General features: G+C 38.6%; 1 protein-coding gene across 19 annotated transcripts in view; it reads left to right on the top strand.

Annotated features, from left to right (window-relative positions):
* The window catches only part of MYT1L (myelin transcription factor 1 like), a 723,101-nt gene that overhangs the window by 596,477 nt on the left and 113,815 nt on the right, over positions 1 to 12,809 (top strand). For 12 of the 19 annotated variants that reach the window (XM_045294233.1, XM_045294236.1, XM_045294234.1 and 9 more), the window contains 4 exons: positions 2,249 to 2,485; positions 5,059 to 5,180; positions 5,550 to 5,612; positions 6,059 to 6,127. In XM_045294233.1, the coding sequence (XP_045150168.1) occupies positions 2,249 to 2,485; positions 5,059 to 5,180; positions 5,550 to 5,612; positions 6,059 to 6,127 (491 nt within the window). Of the gene's footprint in view, positions 1 to 2,248; positions 2,486 to 5,058; positions 5,181 to 5,549; positions 5,613 to 6,058; positions 6,128 to 7,359; positions 9,613 to 12,809 lie in introns of those variants that run through there. The other 7 variants (XM_045294247.1, XM_045294239.1, XM_045294244.1 and 4 more) reach the window with 2 other exon arrangements.

Below are 12,809 nucleotides of genomic sequence, written 5' to 3' on the forward strand. Positions count from 1 at the left end.
CCGTCAAAAGCACCAGCCTTTTTTTCTCTTTTGTCCCTATGCTGTGAAATAAAAAAAGATGCTGAGTCATTTAAATCCAGGTCAAACTGATGATCTTAAAAATGTCACGTTAATAGTATGAGCCTATGGTGTAAATTCTGCAATCTTTTTAAAAATTCCTTTCTCCAGTTTGAAATTTCAGTGAAAATCAGCTTACAGTAGCTAATAGCACCATTGTCTTAACAGTACTCCCATTCAAATTAAGAGAAATTAGCAGGTCTTTTAGATGAATATGTATAAGTAAATGGACCCTAAGCTTTAGGATCGATAGTCATTTCTGAAAACATTGGGTATCACACGACTTTCACACAGAGACTATACCAAACAGCAAGAACAATATGACTTGAGCTGGAAGAAAACAGTGAGCTATAATGGCTCCATTGTAAATAAGCTGCCAGGGATTGTCCCTTCCCCCCTTCCCCAGCCCCCCACTGCCAATATACTTCCAATATACCAGGGAAACAAAGAATGGAAAATATCTGATTTTTCACACTAACGTCTCATCTTCCTGCAGTCTTAGCCAGTACTCATTAGTCAAAAGAAATTATAGATGCTAAAATGTTGCACTATATTTATCAAGATTTTATATTTTTAATCTTCTTATCCATCGATTTACTGCATCTGCCTACAGCAAAGAGTTATTTAAGATGCACCAGAGAGCTCAGAGAGAGCTACCTCGCAGAAGCCACTAGGTGGCCTGGGAGAAGCAGGCACTGCCTGGGAGCCCGTCCTATTGTGTTCTCAGAGGAGAGGCTGAGCAGGCGGACATGTTCACCTCTTCTCCAGAAAAACAAAGGTTTTCTTTCTCTATTATCTAAAGCTTCTTGGCCATGCACCATGAGCTCACAACACTGACAGTAGTTGTTATAAATAATTGTAATTGGTATGAATGGAGAAAGGTCAGTAATTTTATGTTTTGCAAATGCTTTCTTTTATATTAATATCTTTATTCCTATATTTTAGAGAATCGTCAGGGGCATGCAGTTTTCATTGTGATCACGGTTGCTAAGATTTGAGATGAGCAGGGAAGAGATTCTGTGTCTAGAGAAATAGAAACGACAGTCACCCCTTCCCATTTGTTTTCACTTTATTAAAATTAAACTAAAACTGAGAGAATCAATCCAACATTATGGAGCTTAAATTAGTATCAAAGCTGCAATCAGGAATGCACGTTGACAGAGTTCAGGCAGAATAATACTGTGTAATTTATCAAGGTAACAGCCCAAAGGATGATATTTTCATTCTAAGCCTCCTCCTTTGCTATTACATCCAGGCGAAAGAGAGCTGCTAGACCTTTGGGTAGGCAGCATCTTTCATGCCAGCCCTGAAATCAAATTTTTGCTCAAGAGATAGTAATTCTTTAGGGGAAAAAATGGAGGTTTCTTGAGGATGTTTTGATTTTTCTTACTTTCTCCTCCACGTGTCCTTCATTCTCGTTTTTACTGAAAGGCATGCTCAGAAGAATTCTTGATATATTTCATTTCAAAGCATCATTTAAAAAGGAGAGGGTAAAAAGCTCACCCAGTCCTGCTTTTGCTTGTTTTTCTTTTTAACCCAGTTGACTTAATTGCAGGATTGCTGAAACTTAGAGTGGATCAGACCATAACTACTATAGTAGAGATATTTTTAAAAGGTAATTGCATTTTTCCTGTCTTAAATACAAAAAAAAAATCTCTTCTTCATAGGATTTTATATTTAAAAAAACAAATTCTAATTGTTTCCTCTAACTCCCTCTCACCTCTCTGCCTCCTGGACCCTTAGTATCAATGGAACTAGAGAAATTTTAAGCTAATGAGTGAGTTGAGTGAGTGAGTGTGTGTGTGTGTGTGTGTGTGTGTGTGTGTGTGTTCTCATCTTTTAAGAAGTATTTGATGTGGGATGAAATTGGAAATTAGACACAATTTGGTTTTTCTCTGGCCAGGCTAGCTTCTAAATACAGAGGTGTATTTGGAAATAAGATGCAGACAGATAGATGGACACATTCTCCAATCATTCTCACAACAAAACACAGAAAAAAAGAAGTGTACCAACAGACCACGTCTACTTACCATGGAAGTTTATGGATGCTTTAATGACAACATTAGGAATTCTGTATGTGAATTCTATATTAGCTAACGGCAGGATTATTGTCTGGGCTGATAAAAGTGTGATCAAATTATCAAAGCTAGTCCGTCCTAAGTCCAATGACTGTGTTTCTTCATTTTGACAGAATCCTGACATGGAGGTGGATGAAAATGGGACCCTGGACCTCAGCATGAATAAGCAGAGGCCTCGGGACGGCTGCTGTCCCATCTTGACTCCCCTGGAGCCCATGTCCCCCCAGCAGCAGGCAGTGATGAACAACCGGTGTTTTCAGCTCAGCGAGGGGGACTGCTGGGACTTGCCCGTAGACTACACTAAAATGAAACCCAGAAGGGTAGACGAGGATGATTCCAAAGAAATTACTGTACGTCTTTTTCATTGAAACCTAAGTGTTGCCTTGTAGACTTTAAACGTGGGTCTCAGCTGAAAGAAAACACCATTTGCAGACACCGTCAGACAAAATGCATTTTATTTAAATATTGCCCTTGGTTGATTAGGATGTTAAAAAAAAATTGACCCAGAGGATTTGTGACTCACCTTGACTTGAGTAAAACAAGCCTTTGACTGTATTTTAAAGGACCAACTTTATTTTCTAATTGTATTTTGTCACCAATGATCTATCGACAGTGATGTGTAAACAGTATGCCCGTGCATTTTCCGGAATTATCTATTATTATAGGACAGGGCTCTCTTTTCAGGTTCAAAATGGTAAGTCTTAAATATGTGAAGAGTTAACTGGTTGCTGTTAATTATGCAGCTCTTTGAAATGAGGGACAGTGCCTTCGCTTTCTTTAAGAAACTTGGAGCATTCAAGACAATGCTCCAGCCTTGAATACATTATTTTAGTTCAATCATCTGAACCTCTGTTGATTACAATATTCCCAACAGCATGCATGATGTCAATACCATATTTTCGAAATCATTGCAATTTTCAAATTTGGGTTATTAGAAATATTTTACGCTGATAATAGAAATGAAAACGATTTCTTGGACTGACTCATTTCCAAGGTTCAATTCTGAAAATTATGGCATCTTTTTTGTCCAAAATAAATGGAAAGTCCTCTTGACTACAATAGTGAGACCACCTCAAAGCAGCAGTGTCTTAGAGCAACAAGGAAGGCAAGCAAAGGCATCAATGGCCATATGTAAGAACTGACAAGGAAAACAGCTGTTTATCAAGCCATCACCTCTTTATTCTTTAAACTGCCCAAAGTCTGCAGACCTTGTTAAAAAGAACTGAATCTGGGTGGCAAGGCTAACATTGGAGGGGTGTGGTTTGCCCACCACCACCACCACCCACCAACACTTCTCTCTCCAAAAGTGTTAAATAGTTACTACCAAGCATGGCATGGTCACTGAATCTCAAATTTGATTTTGAATAAAATTCAGCTCTTACGATTTTTCATCCTTTTGATTGTCAGAGAAGTACCTTAGTGGGCAAGGTACAGGTACTTGGAAACACTTTGCTGAACATTGCCATCTATAGGAAATTTTCTGTTACTACAATTGGACAAAACAAAGTTAAATCCTTCATAAAAAAAGAAAAAGAAAAGAAAGTGCTGGATAAGAATGATTTAAATTACAAGGCCAAATTGTCTTGAGTCTTAAAAGCACATATATGGAAAAAACATACCAAAGATGAGTAAAACTTCAACTCTAAAGTATCCTTAGGTAAAGAGTTCAGTGTCACTTAGGACAGCTTTTCATCAACAACTATGTTTGGAGTGATGGGTGCGAAACATCCAATGCTGGATATCGCCTGGCGGGCTGGCTGGCCGGCCCTTATCTGTCTGGTGTTACGACTGTTAGTGTTGTTGCTGTCATGTCCCTTCCAGCTCTTGCTCGCCCCGCTTGAGCTGAATGGAACCACTCTCAGGGTTTCGAGGCCAGGACCTGTGGGAAGCACAGCACTGGCCTGTGTTATGAGGGTGGGCTTGAACTCCCAACCTTTGGCTACAGTTGAGTGCTAAAGTGTTTGCGCCATCCAGGTTCCTGATGCCATGATTTGTTTTAGCGTAATAATTGAACAATAAAAGAGCCCTAGATGACACAGGTGGCTTGCATTTGCCTGATGATTGATGATTCAAACCTACTGCAGGTTTGCACAAGAGAAGAAAGGCCTGGCAATCTCCTTCTGTTAAGATACAGCCGAGAAAACCATATGGAGCAGTTAGGTGTACTTGCTAGCATATCAGGGCATCATGAGTTGGAATAGACCCAACCACAACCAGTGTAATATGGAGCATGGCCACTGTCCCTTGATGGTTTCCATGATTCGAGAAGTCTAGTGCAGTTCGCAAGAGAGAAAAGTGCGCCCTAGAAAAAAGAAACCTCGCGGGCGCAGCTCCATTTACACTTTCAGAAAGATCCCCCCAGGACAGTGAGAGGAGGGCAAGCCCAATGCCTTCCTAGCAGGATGCCGATCTGCACAGGTTTATTCCAAACCGAAATGTGCAAACATGTCTCTGTGTTCAGTGGGTGGTTACAGACAATTCTCTCGGTGAAATTCCTCAGGGGCAAGACATCTTAGTCTCATTAGGGTGCCTTCCAAAAGTTGTTCCAATCCAAACAGTAAATTGTTCCAATCCAAACAGTGGCTTCTCAAGGGCCGGTTAAATCCAAGGTAATCCTTGGAGTGGAATAGTCTTGGGTCGAATGACTAGAGAGATGGAAGAAACATCACTTTCAACAGAGTGTAGATATAGGTGAAGGTGATGCTGAAAGCCAAGAGCTTCGCAGTTCAATATTTTTGCTTGCTAAAGGTTTCTGTGATTTTTGTACCAATGCTTCCTTACTTCGCCGTTTAGAACAATTTAAAAAGTATGGTCCAAAGACGAGGGAGAGACAGCAGAGACAGTCTCACAGTCAGCAGTCACATTCTTGGGTCTCTGTCTTAAGTGTCATCTGTGTGTCTCTGAAGCTGTCCTTTGCCTGCAGCCAGAAGACTTGGATCCCTTCCAGGAAGCCTTAGAAGAAAGGAGGTATCCTGGGGAAGTGACCATCCCGAGTCCCAAACCCAAGTACCCTCAGTGCAAAGAGAGCAAAAAGGATTTAATAACGTAAGCATAATGTGAGGTGAAATGATTCTTCTTCTAAACGTTCCTGTTTTTCTGGCTTATTTTTTTTTAAATCCGATTTGTATCTGCCTTGCCGTTTGAGCATGCGACACTCGCAGCGTATAAATGTTGCAAATTGCCGGTTCGGTCAAGTGAGAGGCTAGCTGTATATTTGCTTGTTCTTAATGAGGCTCTACTGTTCGGAGGTGCCCTTTGCATTTAATCCTGTGCATTTCACAGCTTTTCTTTAGGGTGCTTAAATCCCCTTGCAGACATTGCAGCTAAACTGGAAACAATGAAACTTTTTTAAAGTTTTTTTCTTTTTTAAACATACTTACTACTTTGGCTGTTTGTGTTTTTGTTTGGTGGCAGATGTCCAACACCAGGGTGTGATGGGAGTGGTCATGTGACTGGTAATTACGCCTCACATAGAAGGTGTGACTTCACTGTTTTCATGGTGGATTCTGTCTTTTCAATTTATTGTTTTCAGCTTACCTCAACAATGCTGTCAAAGCAAAACTGTTGAACTGTGTGTCAACCCTCTACTTGCTCTATGTTGACCTCTAACCGCATGCTAATCTGTGTTGTATAATGTCTTTTATTTTTAAGTGAATTACTTAAATTCGCAAGCTCCTTTTTAAGCTTTTCAATGAAGAGTACAAATATTTTCCTTTTTGAAAATTGTCTATCCATATAAATATTTTCTTGAATTTATCCTTCAATATATTCAGAATTCACAATATAAAAATTCAATATACAGCACTTGCCCCATCGCTTTTGTGCATTAAACTTTATTATTTCAATTTTTATGTGGTGTTTGTTCGGGCGATTTCAGCTAATTAGAGAGTTGACTTACTTGAATATCCTGACCTGTCTTACAGTCTGTCTGGCTGCCCGTTGGCTGACAAAAGCATTCGAAGTATGCTGGCCACCAGTTCACAAGAACTCAAGTAAGATTTCATAAAAATAATTCTCTATTTTAAAAATCTCTCTACCTAGTAGTTCACATACACACACACACACACACACACACAGTGTGATTTTAGTAAGAAAATGTCTAAAGCAAATCGCCTATGTCCAGTAGTGCCTTCGCTTGGCACACATGATGTGTGCGTTCCCAGGACTTCATCCCTGCACAGGGCAATCCATGATGCCTTTCTCCCTTTCATTTCCCGTGTGTTCTTCCATACATATCCTCTCGATCTGGAATTTTCAAGGCATAAGAATTTTCAGATAATCATTCTCGTGGAAGGAAATGTTTAAAAGGTTACTCAGATGTTGAAGAAATAATTAGAAACAAAAAGTCCAGATTTGAAATTTTTAAAAATGCGTAGTTAATGTGATTATTTTAACTATGGATATTGGAAAGCTCTAGTGAGAAAAACCTATCACTATCATAGCTAATTTCTTGACTAAAATATGATTGTAGTTGTTACTATTCTTTAGAGTAGTGATACCGTATTTCATTAATCTGCATAGTCATGATTTTTAAGGATGCACACATACACAACATATATAATTCTAATGTTTTACCACTCCTCCCCCAATATGCCTTCAATTTTCCCTATATTTTGTACCTAAATATGCAAAACAGTGAAATCACCTACACTTTCTACCCAGAGTCTAAGGTATTGTGGGTTTTTTTCTTTTGCTTGTATGTGTATGTGTATGGGATGTATACACACAGACACACACACACATATACATCCTCTGCATGCACATCACATGTATCATGAACTACAATCGATACATAGATATTGTGAAAATTCATCCATATTCAGTCCCAGACAGGTTTTGGAAGAAGTTGATACAAGTGGCAGAAAGCATATGGAAACCTTAGACACTTTGGAATAGAGTCAGATACATGTACAGAAAGAAGGGCAAAACAAACAACTTGAAAGAAAATTCCACAGCATGATGAGAACCAAGAAAAAAAATGTACTGGTCTCTAATTCTCTTTTCCACATGTGGCGTGTTAAAAATATCATTCTGGTGAATTGCTTGGTTTTCATTTTGTTTGGAAAGGCTTCCCCACCAATGTAAAGGACATTCTGTTTCAACGCTGTATTCCGTTATTCTCCCAACGATCCCATGCCCACTCCCACAGCCCAACCCCATGGCAGTAGAGCAGGGTTATCAAAAAGTGTAGGACTTTGTTTCACACCCATGTCGTTTTTTACAGGATCCCTGTTCAAGGCGCTAGTGCCATAGATCACCTGCTCATGTTCAGTGACTTCCTGAACTAGCACTTTCGTCACAAGACTCTTGGAGTTATCTTCATGGACTTTAAGCACCTGGGGGTATCCTCTTGTTTATCGGCTTTAAAGTCTGTAGCATCATCCAAAGCAATGCCTAACGGACAAATAGCTTTTAGAATCTCAAAACGGACAGCATTAGCAAGAACAATCAACCCACTTTGTTAAGGCATCTTTTTTTTTCATGGCATGACGCCATATTTCCCTCATGGTCAAAACGTGATTAATTCCACTTGGAACTTGGCCAGCACAACAGAACATGGCAACATTCCTTTGAATTTCTTGATGAGGAATATTTTGCAAAAGTTTGGCACCTCTCCAGTTCCATCAGGCCAGCTGTAAACAAGCAAATAGCCTTGGACAACTTGCATCTAGTATTGTTTCTAACTGGTTAGTGTCTCAAAGCCCCAGAGAGCAAGTTATTTTTCTATAAAGTTTAGCTTTCTTTGGTTTACATCCCTTGACATTGACTTGGAAGTGTATGTTGATCTGAAATTCCAAGCCAAGCTGCTGAGCGCACCATGGCATTTCTGCAGTGTCAGCACTTTCTTCTGCTCTTTTTTCATCTTCGAAGATGGGTTCATGGTCTTCTTTACCATCAACATCTTCAGAGGGAGGATGTTTGTCCTTCACATACTCCAGCTCAAGGTCGTTCCTCCTTCCTGCCTCTTCCTAGAGGCACAGCCTCATCTTCCAGAGGGCCCTTGTCTAATTTGGGGTGATCGAAAAGGCTCACCTATTTCTAAACTTCTCTTTGAGAAAAAGCAAATCACATTTTTATTGACTCTTTCAAGAATATCAAAACTTTGCCAATTTTCTGAAATGACCCATCGCTATTCATGAACCCTCAAAAAGAGGGGCTTCAATTCAGTGGTTCTGGCAGTCCCCAGGTTGTGAACATGTGAATGGGCCGTGCAAACACTAGTTACGCAGTGTAAAGCCTGTTATGTTAAAAACTCATAGTACACACAATGGTTCATAATTACAGAGAAGTGCTACTTTGCAATATGCATTACAACATTATTATTACTATATTAGTATGTTAAAAATGTCTTAGTGGCTCTGGAACTATTTCAACGGTATTTTTATGTATAATAATAAACACAGTATACTATATACTAAGGCAAACATTTGACTGACTTTTATAAACCATACCTACTTTGAGTTTTGTGCAGATTCAACTTAAAGACAAATTTAGAAAGGAAACTCATTTGCAATCCTGTACTATAAAAAATCTGATGTTTAAAGTACCAATTTTTAGTAGTTGACCTGTCTGACTCATGAGTCAGAAAGACCTGTTGGGTAATGTCCCCAAGCAGAGATGTGAGGATACAATCTAAACAGAGCTCTCAATGATAGTTCATGCATGTGTCCTTTTCAGTAATTATTCTTCATGTGGCTTGTTTGTTTTGTTTCATTGGTTTTAAGAACTGTGGTCAATTCCTACAACATCAGCATCATACGAAGTAAGGGAAGGAAATCACACCATTCCTTCCACAATAAATGACTGGCTACTTCTTCATAAAGTCAGGTTAGAAAGTGGGGCCGATTACCTTAAAAAGAAAAAAAGAATGTATCTATTATGCATCAACTAAAATATGGAATCTACTTGAAATGTTCCTTTTGTCATTCCCAATGCTTCATTTTGATAGTTGGCCATTAACCAGACATTCTTGATTATGGACAAGACTACAAGTTTTGCTAGATACACAATAAGTCCTGGACCATCAAGCCTTAAAAGTTCCTAACATAAAGTTTTGCCCAGTTCTTATTCAGAGCAGGAAATGGGGACTATTCTAAAAAAGAAAAGAACACTTCAATAATTTTATGTCTATTTATGTATAATATGAACACTGAATGTATTAAAAATTAATGTATACGTGAATTTAACTCAAATTCTGAACGATTGCCTTCTCTGGTTCCTAGTCTTCTGATATAGAAAACATAACTTGGTGATTCAAAAATAAGGTAGGAAGCCTTGTAGAGTAAACCCAAAATGTCAAGGTGGCAGGCAAGGATAACCACAGTCCAAAACGTCCCTGCGACTTGCACATCCTTTCAAGTTGATGCTTTGAGGGAGAGTCAGTAGTTACTTTGCACGTACCTTTTGCACACCTACCTCACAGGGGTGTTGTGAGGATTCTGGATTGTAACATTCATTGAGACCCAGGTCGAAAGAATAAAAGATGTGTAAATTAAAGTGGTTTTTTTTTTTTTTGCTGAGAACTCTTCTGAAGGGACTTTTCTTCTTTGAACATTTCGTTTGCTCAATTCACCTGAGAGTAGCAACTTGAAAGAACTTGCAAATGATATTATATCATTTCCAGCCTTTAAAAAAAAAGGAACCCCCATTATATAGGCATGGACTACTATTTCTATTTCCAGATGTGTGTGTGTGTGTGTGTGTGTTGTTGTTGTTGTTTTAGTTGCAGAAAGGGGATAATCTAGGTGTTTGGACCATCTCGCTAACCAATTTAAAACCAAAACATTTCAATCAGAAACAATGAACTCTTAAAATGGGCCTGAAGATTGGTTTCCATTTATATATTGAGTGGCCAAATTTAGATACTGCCTTATTATTCATATCCTTATCTGATAATACCATGATTCTAGTCATTAGTAACTATTTACTCCTCAATTATTGACTATGTTGTAATAGGATATTTCACAATTGCAACAATATTAAGAAATCTACTATCCAACTTTGCAGTGCATTAACAACAGAGTTTGGCAATAAAGATACCAAAGTATAAAAAATTAAAAAAAGATGCCAAAGTATGAGATGAGAATGACACTGACTACGATGGTTAAGGTTATGTACCATCTGTGTTGGGCCATGATTCTCAATGATTTGGCAGTTGTGTAACGATGTCATTGGGCAGCTATGTAATGATATAGTCATCCTCCATTTAGTGATCTGATGTGGTCACCCTCCATTTTTTCATAATGCTAATTTTTGCATATTGGCCTGGTTTTTAGAACTTAATCATGTTGATAAATCAGGAGTGGCTATAATTCTTTCAAAGAAAATAAATTTAAAGCTACCATAAATTTTTTTTTTATTTCTTGCATTTGAACTTTGATTTCATCTTTATTGGGAAGACCTACTTTCTGGTTCCTTGGCCTATCATTTTTTTTTCCTACGTATTTGGTAAGTCTCTATAAAAACCCTTCTTAGATACTTTTTGCTTAAGCATACAGGAATGTTGGCCATATGTACATAAAACTTTATTTTTTTAAATCAGATAACATTTTAAAGTAAACCTTAAACCAAATAATTAAAATTTTTAACTTAGGCCAAGGTATTCGTTTTATCTAAAGACTACTTATTTCTAGAATTTGCTCTGGCTTTTCCCCCTCAGCTATCAACTTAATACATGTGGCAGAGAGGATTATTGACCTGGATCAAAGAGAGCTTTACCTCATCCTTCAGTTTCCATTGTTTAGGGTGCAGAAAGTTCAGCGACTTGTACTGCACACCACAGTCTTAGAAATAATCCCTGTTTTTATAATCTCTCACCTTTTACAGTTGACAATATTAAATCCACCGAGGCTTTGCGAATTACAACTGCCCTTGATTCAGGTCGGTTTTCTTTAGCATATCCTTATCAGAAGAATGAGCTGAACGCTGTGTAAATTTAGTTCCTCTCTGACAGGAAGTTATTGTGAGATTCTAGCCTCCACAGTTGAAGGAGTGAAGTAGACATGGTCTTTCACTTGAAAGTGTACTCTCACTGGCACGTTTGTTTGAGTTAGAAAAATCATCTCATTCTGCAACTGAATCCATTGACGAGAATTCCTGAGTGTTTTGTTTGATCGTGTACTGTATGAGTATGAATGTCACTGGCTGCGAGGATGAGGTGTTGACATCTGGTTTCTGATGTGTGCAAACATTTCATGGAAGAAATGCACTGGCACTCAGGATGAGTAGTGACCAGATCACTGAGATTGAGTTACCTCTCGTGACACTTCTTCAAAGTCTCAGTGGCACCTAACTATAACTAAATACTTATATCTGTAAAGTGCTTGGCATATAGTAAATGCAGCTTCATCAGTTTTCTCCCTGGTTTAATATTAACTTTATGGTCACGGAACCAAGGCACAGAGTGGTTAGGTGATTCAGTTAAGATCCACAGATAATCAGTTACAGTGACAAGTGGGTTTTCCACAAGGACGCCATACTTGCATGTTGTATTGCAACTGATAAGTAAAGTTTATATTTACGGCTAGAATTACAAAAGGAGTTTCTGGATGGCACACATAATTAAGCACTCAACTACTAGGTTAAAAATTTTCTGTTCAAATCCAGATCGAGGCTCCGTGGGAGGTAGGCCTGGCAATATGATTCTGAAAGGTCCCAGCCTTGGGAACCCCATGAGGCAGTTGTGCTTTGCATATGGGATCACCAGGAGCTGGAGTCAACTCCATGGCAACTAACGATAATAGCAATAATAAAAAAACACAGGGATTTTTCCCCCTGAAGTTCTCAATATATGATCTTGTGCGATGTGCTTATATATGTCACACAGAGTGTTAAACTGGTAACCGGAATCATCAGTGTGAAAACCTCCAGGTCCCACATTACAATCTCTGTTGCCAATATTCCATGTTGAAAACCATTCAAGTACATTTCTCACAATCTGCTGAATGTATCTTTTCTTTGCTCTGCCATAAGCTTGTTATACATACCATTTCAAACATCTGTAAGAGATTGATAAAATTTCCACTACGGCATGTTAATGTCTCTAAGACAGACTGCTTGTAGCAAATATAGTTATTTTATAATAATAAATAGGACAGATTCAAAATAGTTAAGCACAAGAAAGCAAACATCTAAAATAAGAATGTTTGAGAAGAAATCAAATTACATACATACATGCTCATACATAAGCAAAAGGACATCTAAACACGAAATGAAGCAAAGCTAAACTATAGTGGAGAGGGTGTCTTGGCCCATTGCAATTATTACTAAAGCAGGGTTAACCAAAAATAAAAAAGAGCCTTTGACTGTCCTTCTGTTCTGAAATACACCAACACATCACTGTGAGCCTCACTGACTCCAATAGAGAGGAACTTGGAGAAAATGAAGAGGAAAATTAAAATGGAGTAGCATGTGTTCTGACCACTGGCCCTCTATGACAAAGGTGGTTGGATTTAAACTGAGCAAACCCTGTGTGATAGTTGCACCCTCATATATGGCTTTTCAACAGCGGTTCTCAACCTGTGGGTCGCGACCCCTTTGGGGGTAGAACAACCCTTTCAGAGGGGTCGACCGATTCACAGCAGTAGCAAAATGACAGTGATGAAGTGCCCACAAAAATAATTTTATGGTGGGGGGGAGGGGGGATCACCACAACAGGAGAAAAGCAGCAACAAA

The sequence above is a fragment of the Echinops telfairi genome, unplaced genomic scaffold (genome assembly GCF_000313985.2).
Source record: "Echinops telfairi isolate 266 unplaced genomic scaffold, ASM31398v2 ScPeMD7_3509;HRSCAF=4178, whole genome shotgun sequence".
Classification (NCBI taxonomy): domain Eukaryota; kingdom Metazoa; phylum Chordata; class Mammalia; order Afrosoricida; family Tenrecidae; genus Echinops; species Echinops telfairi.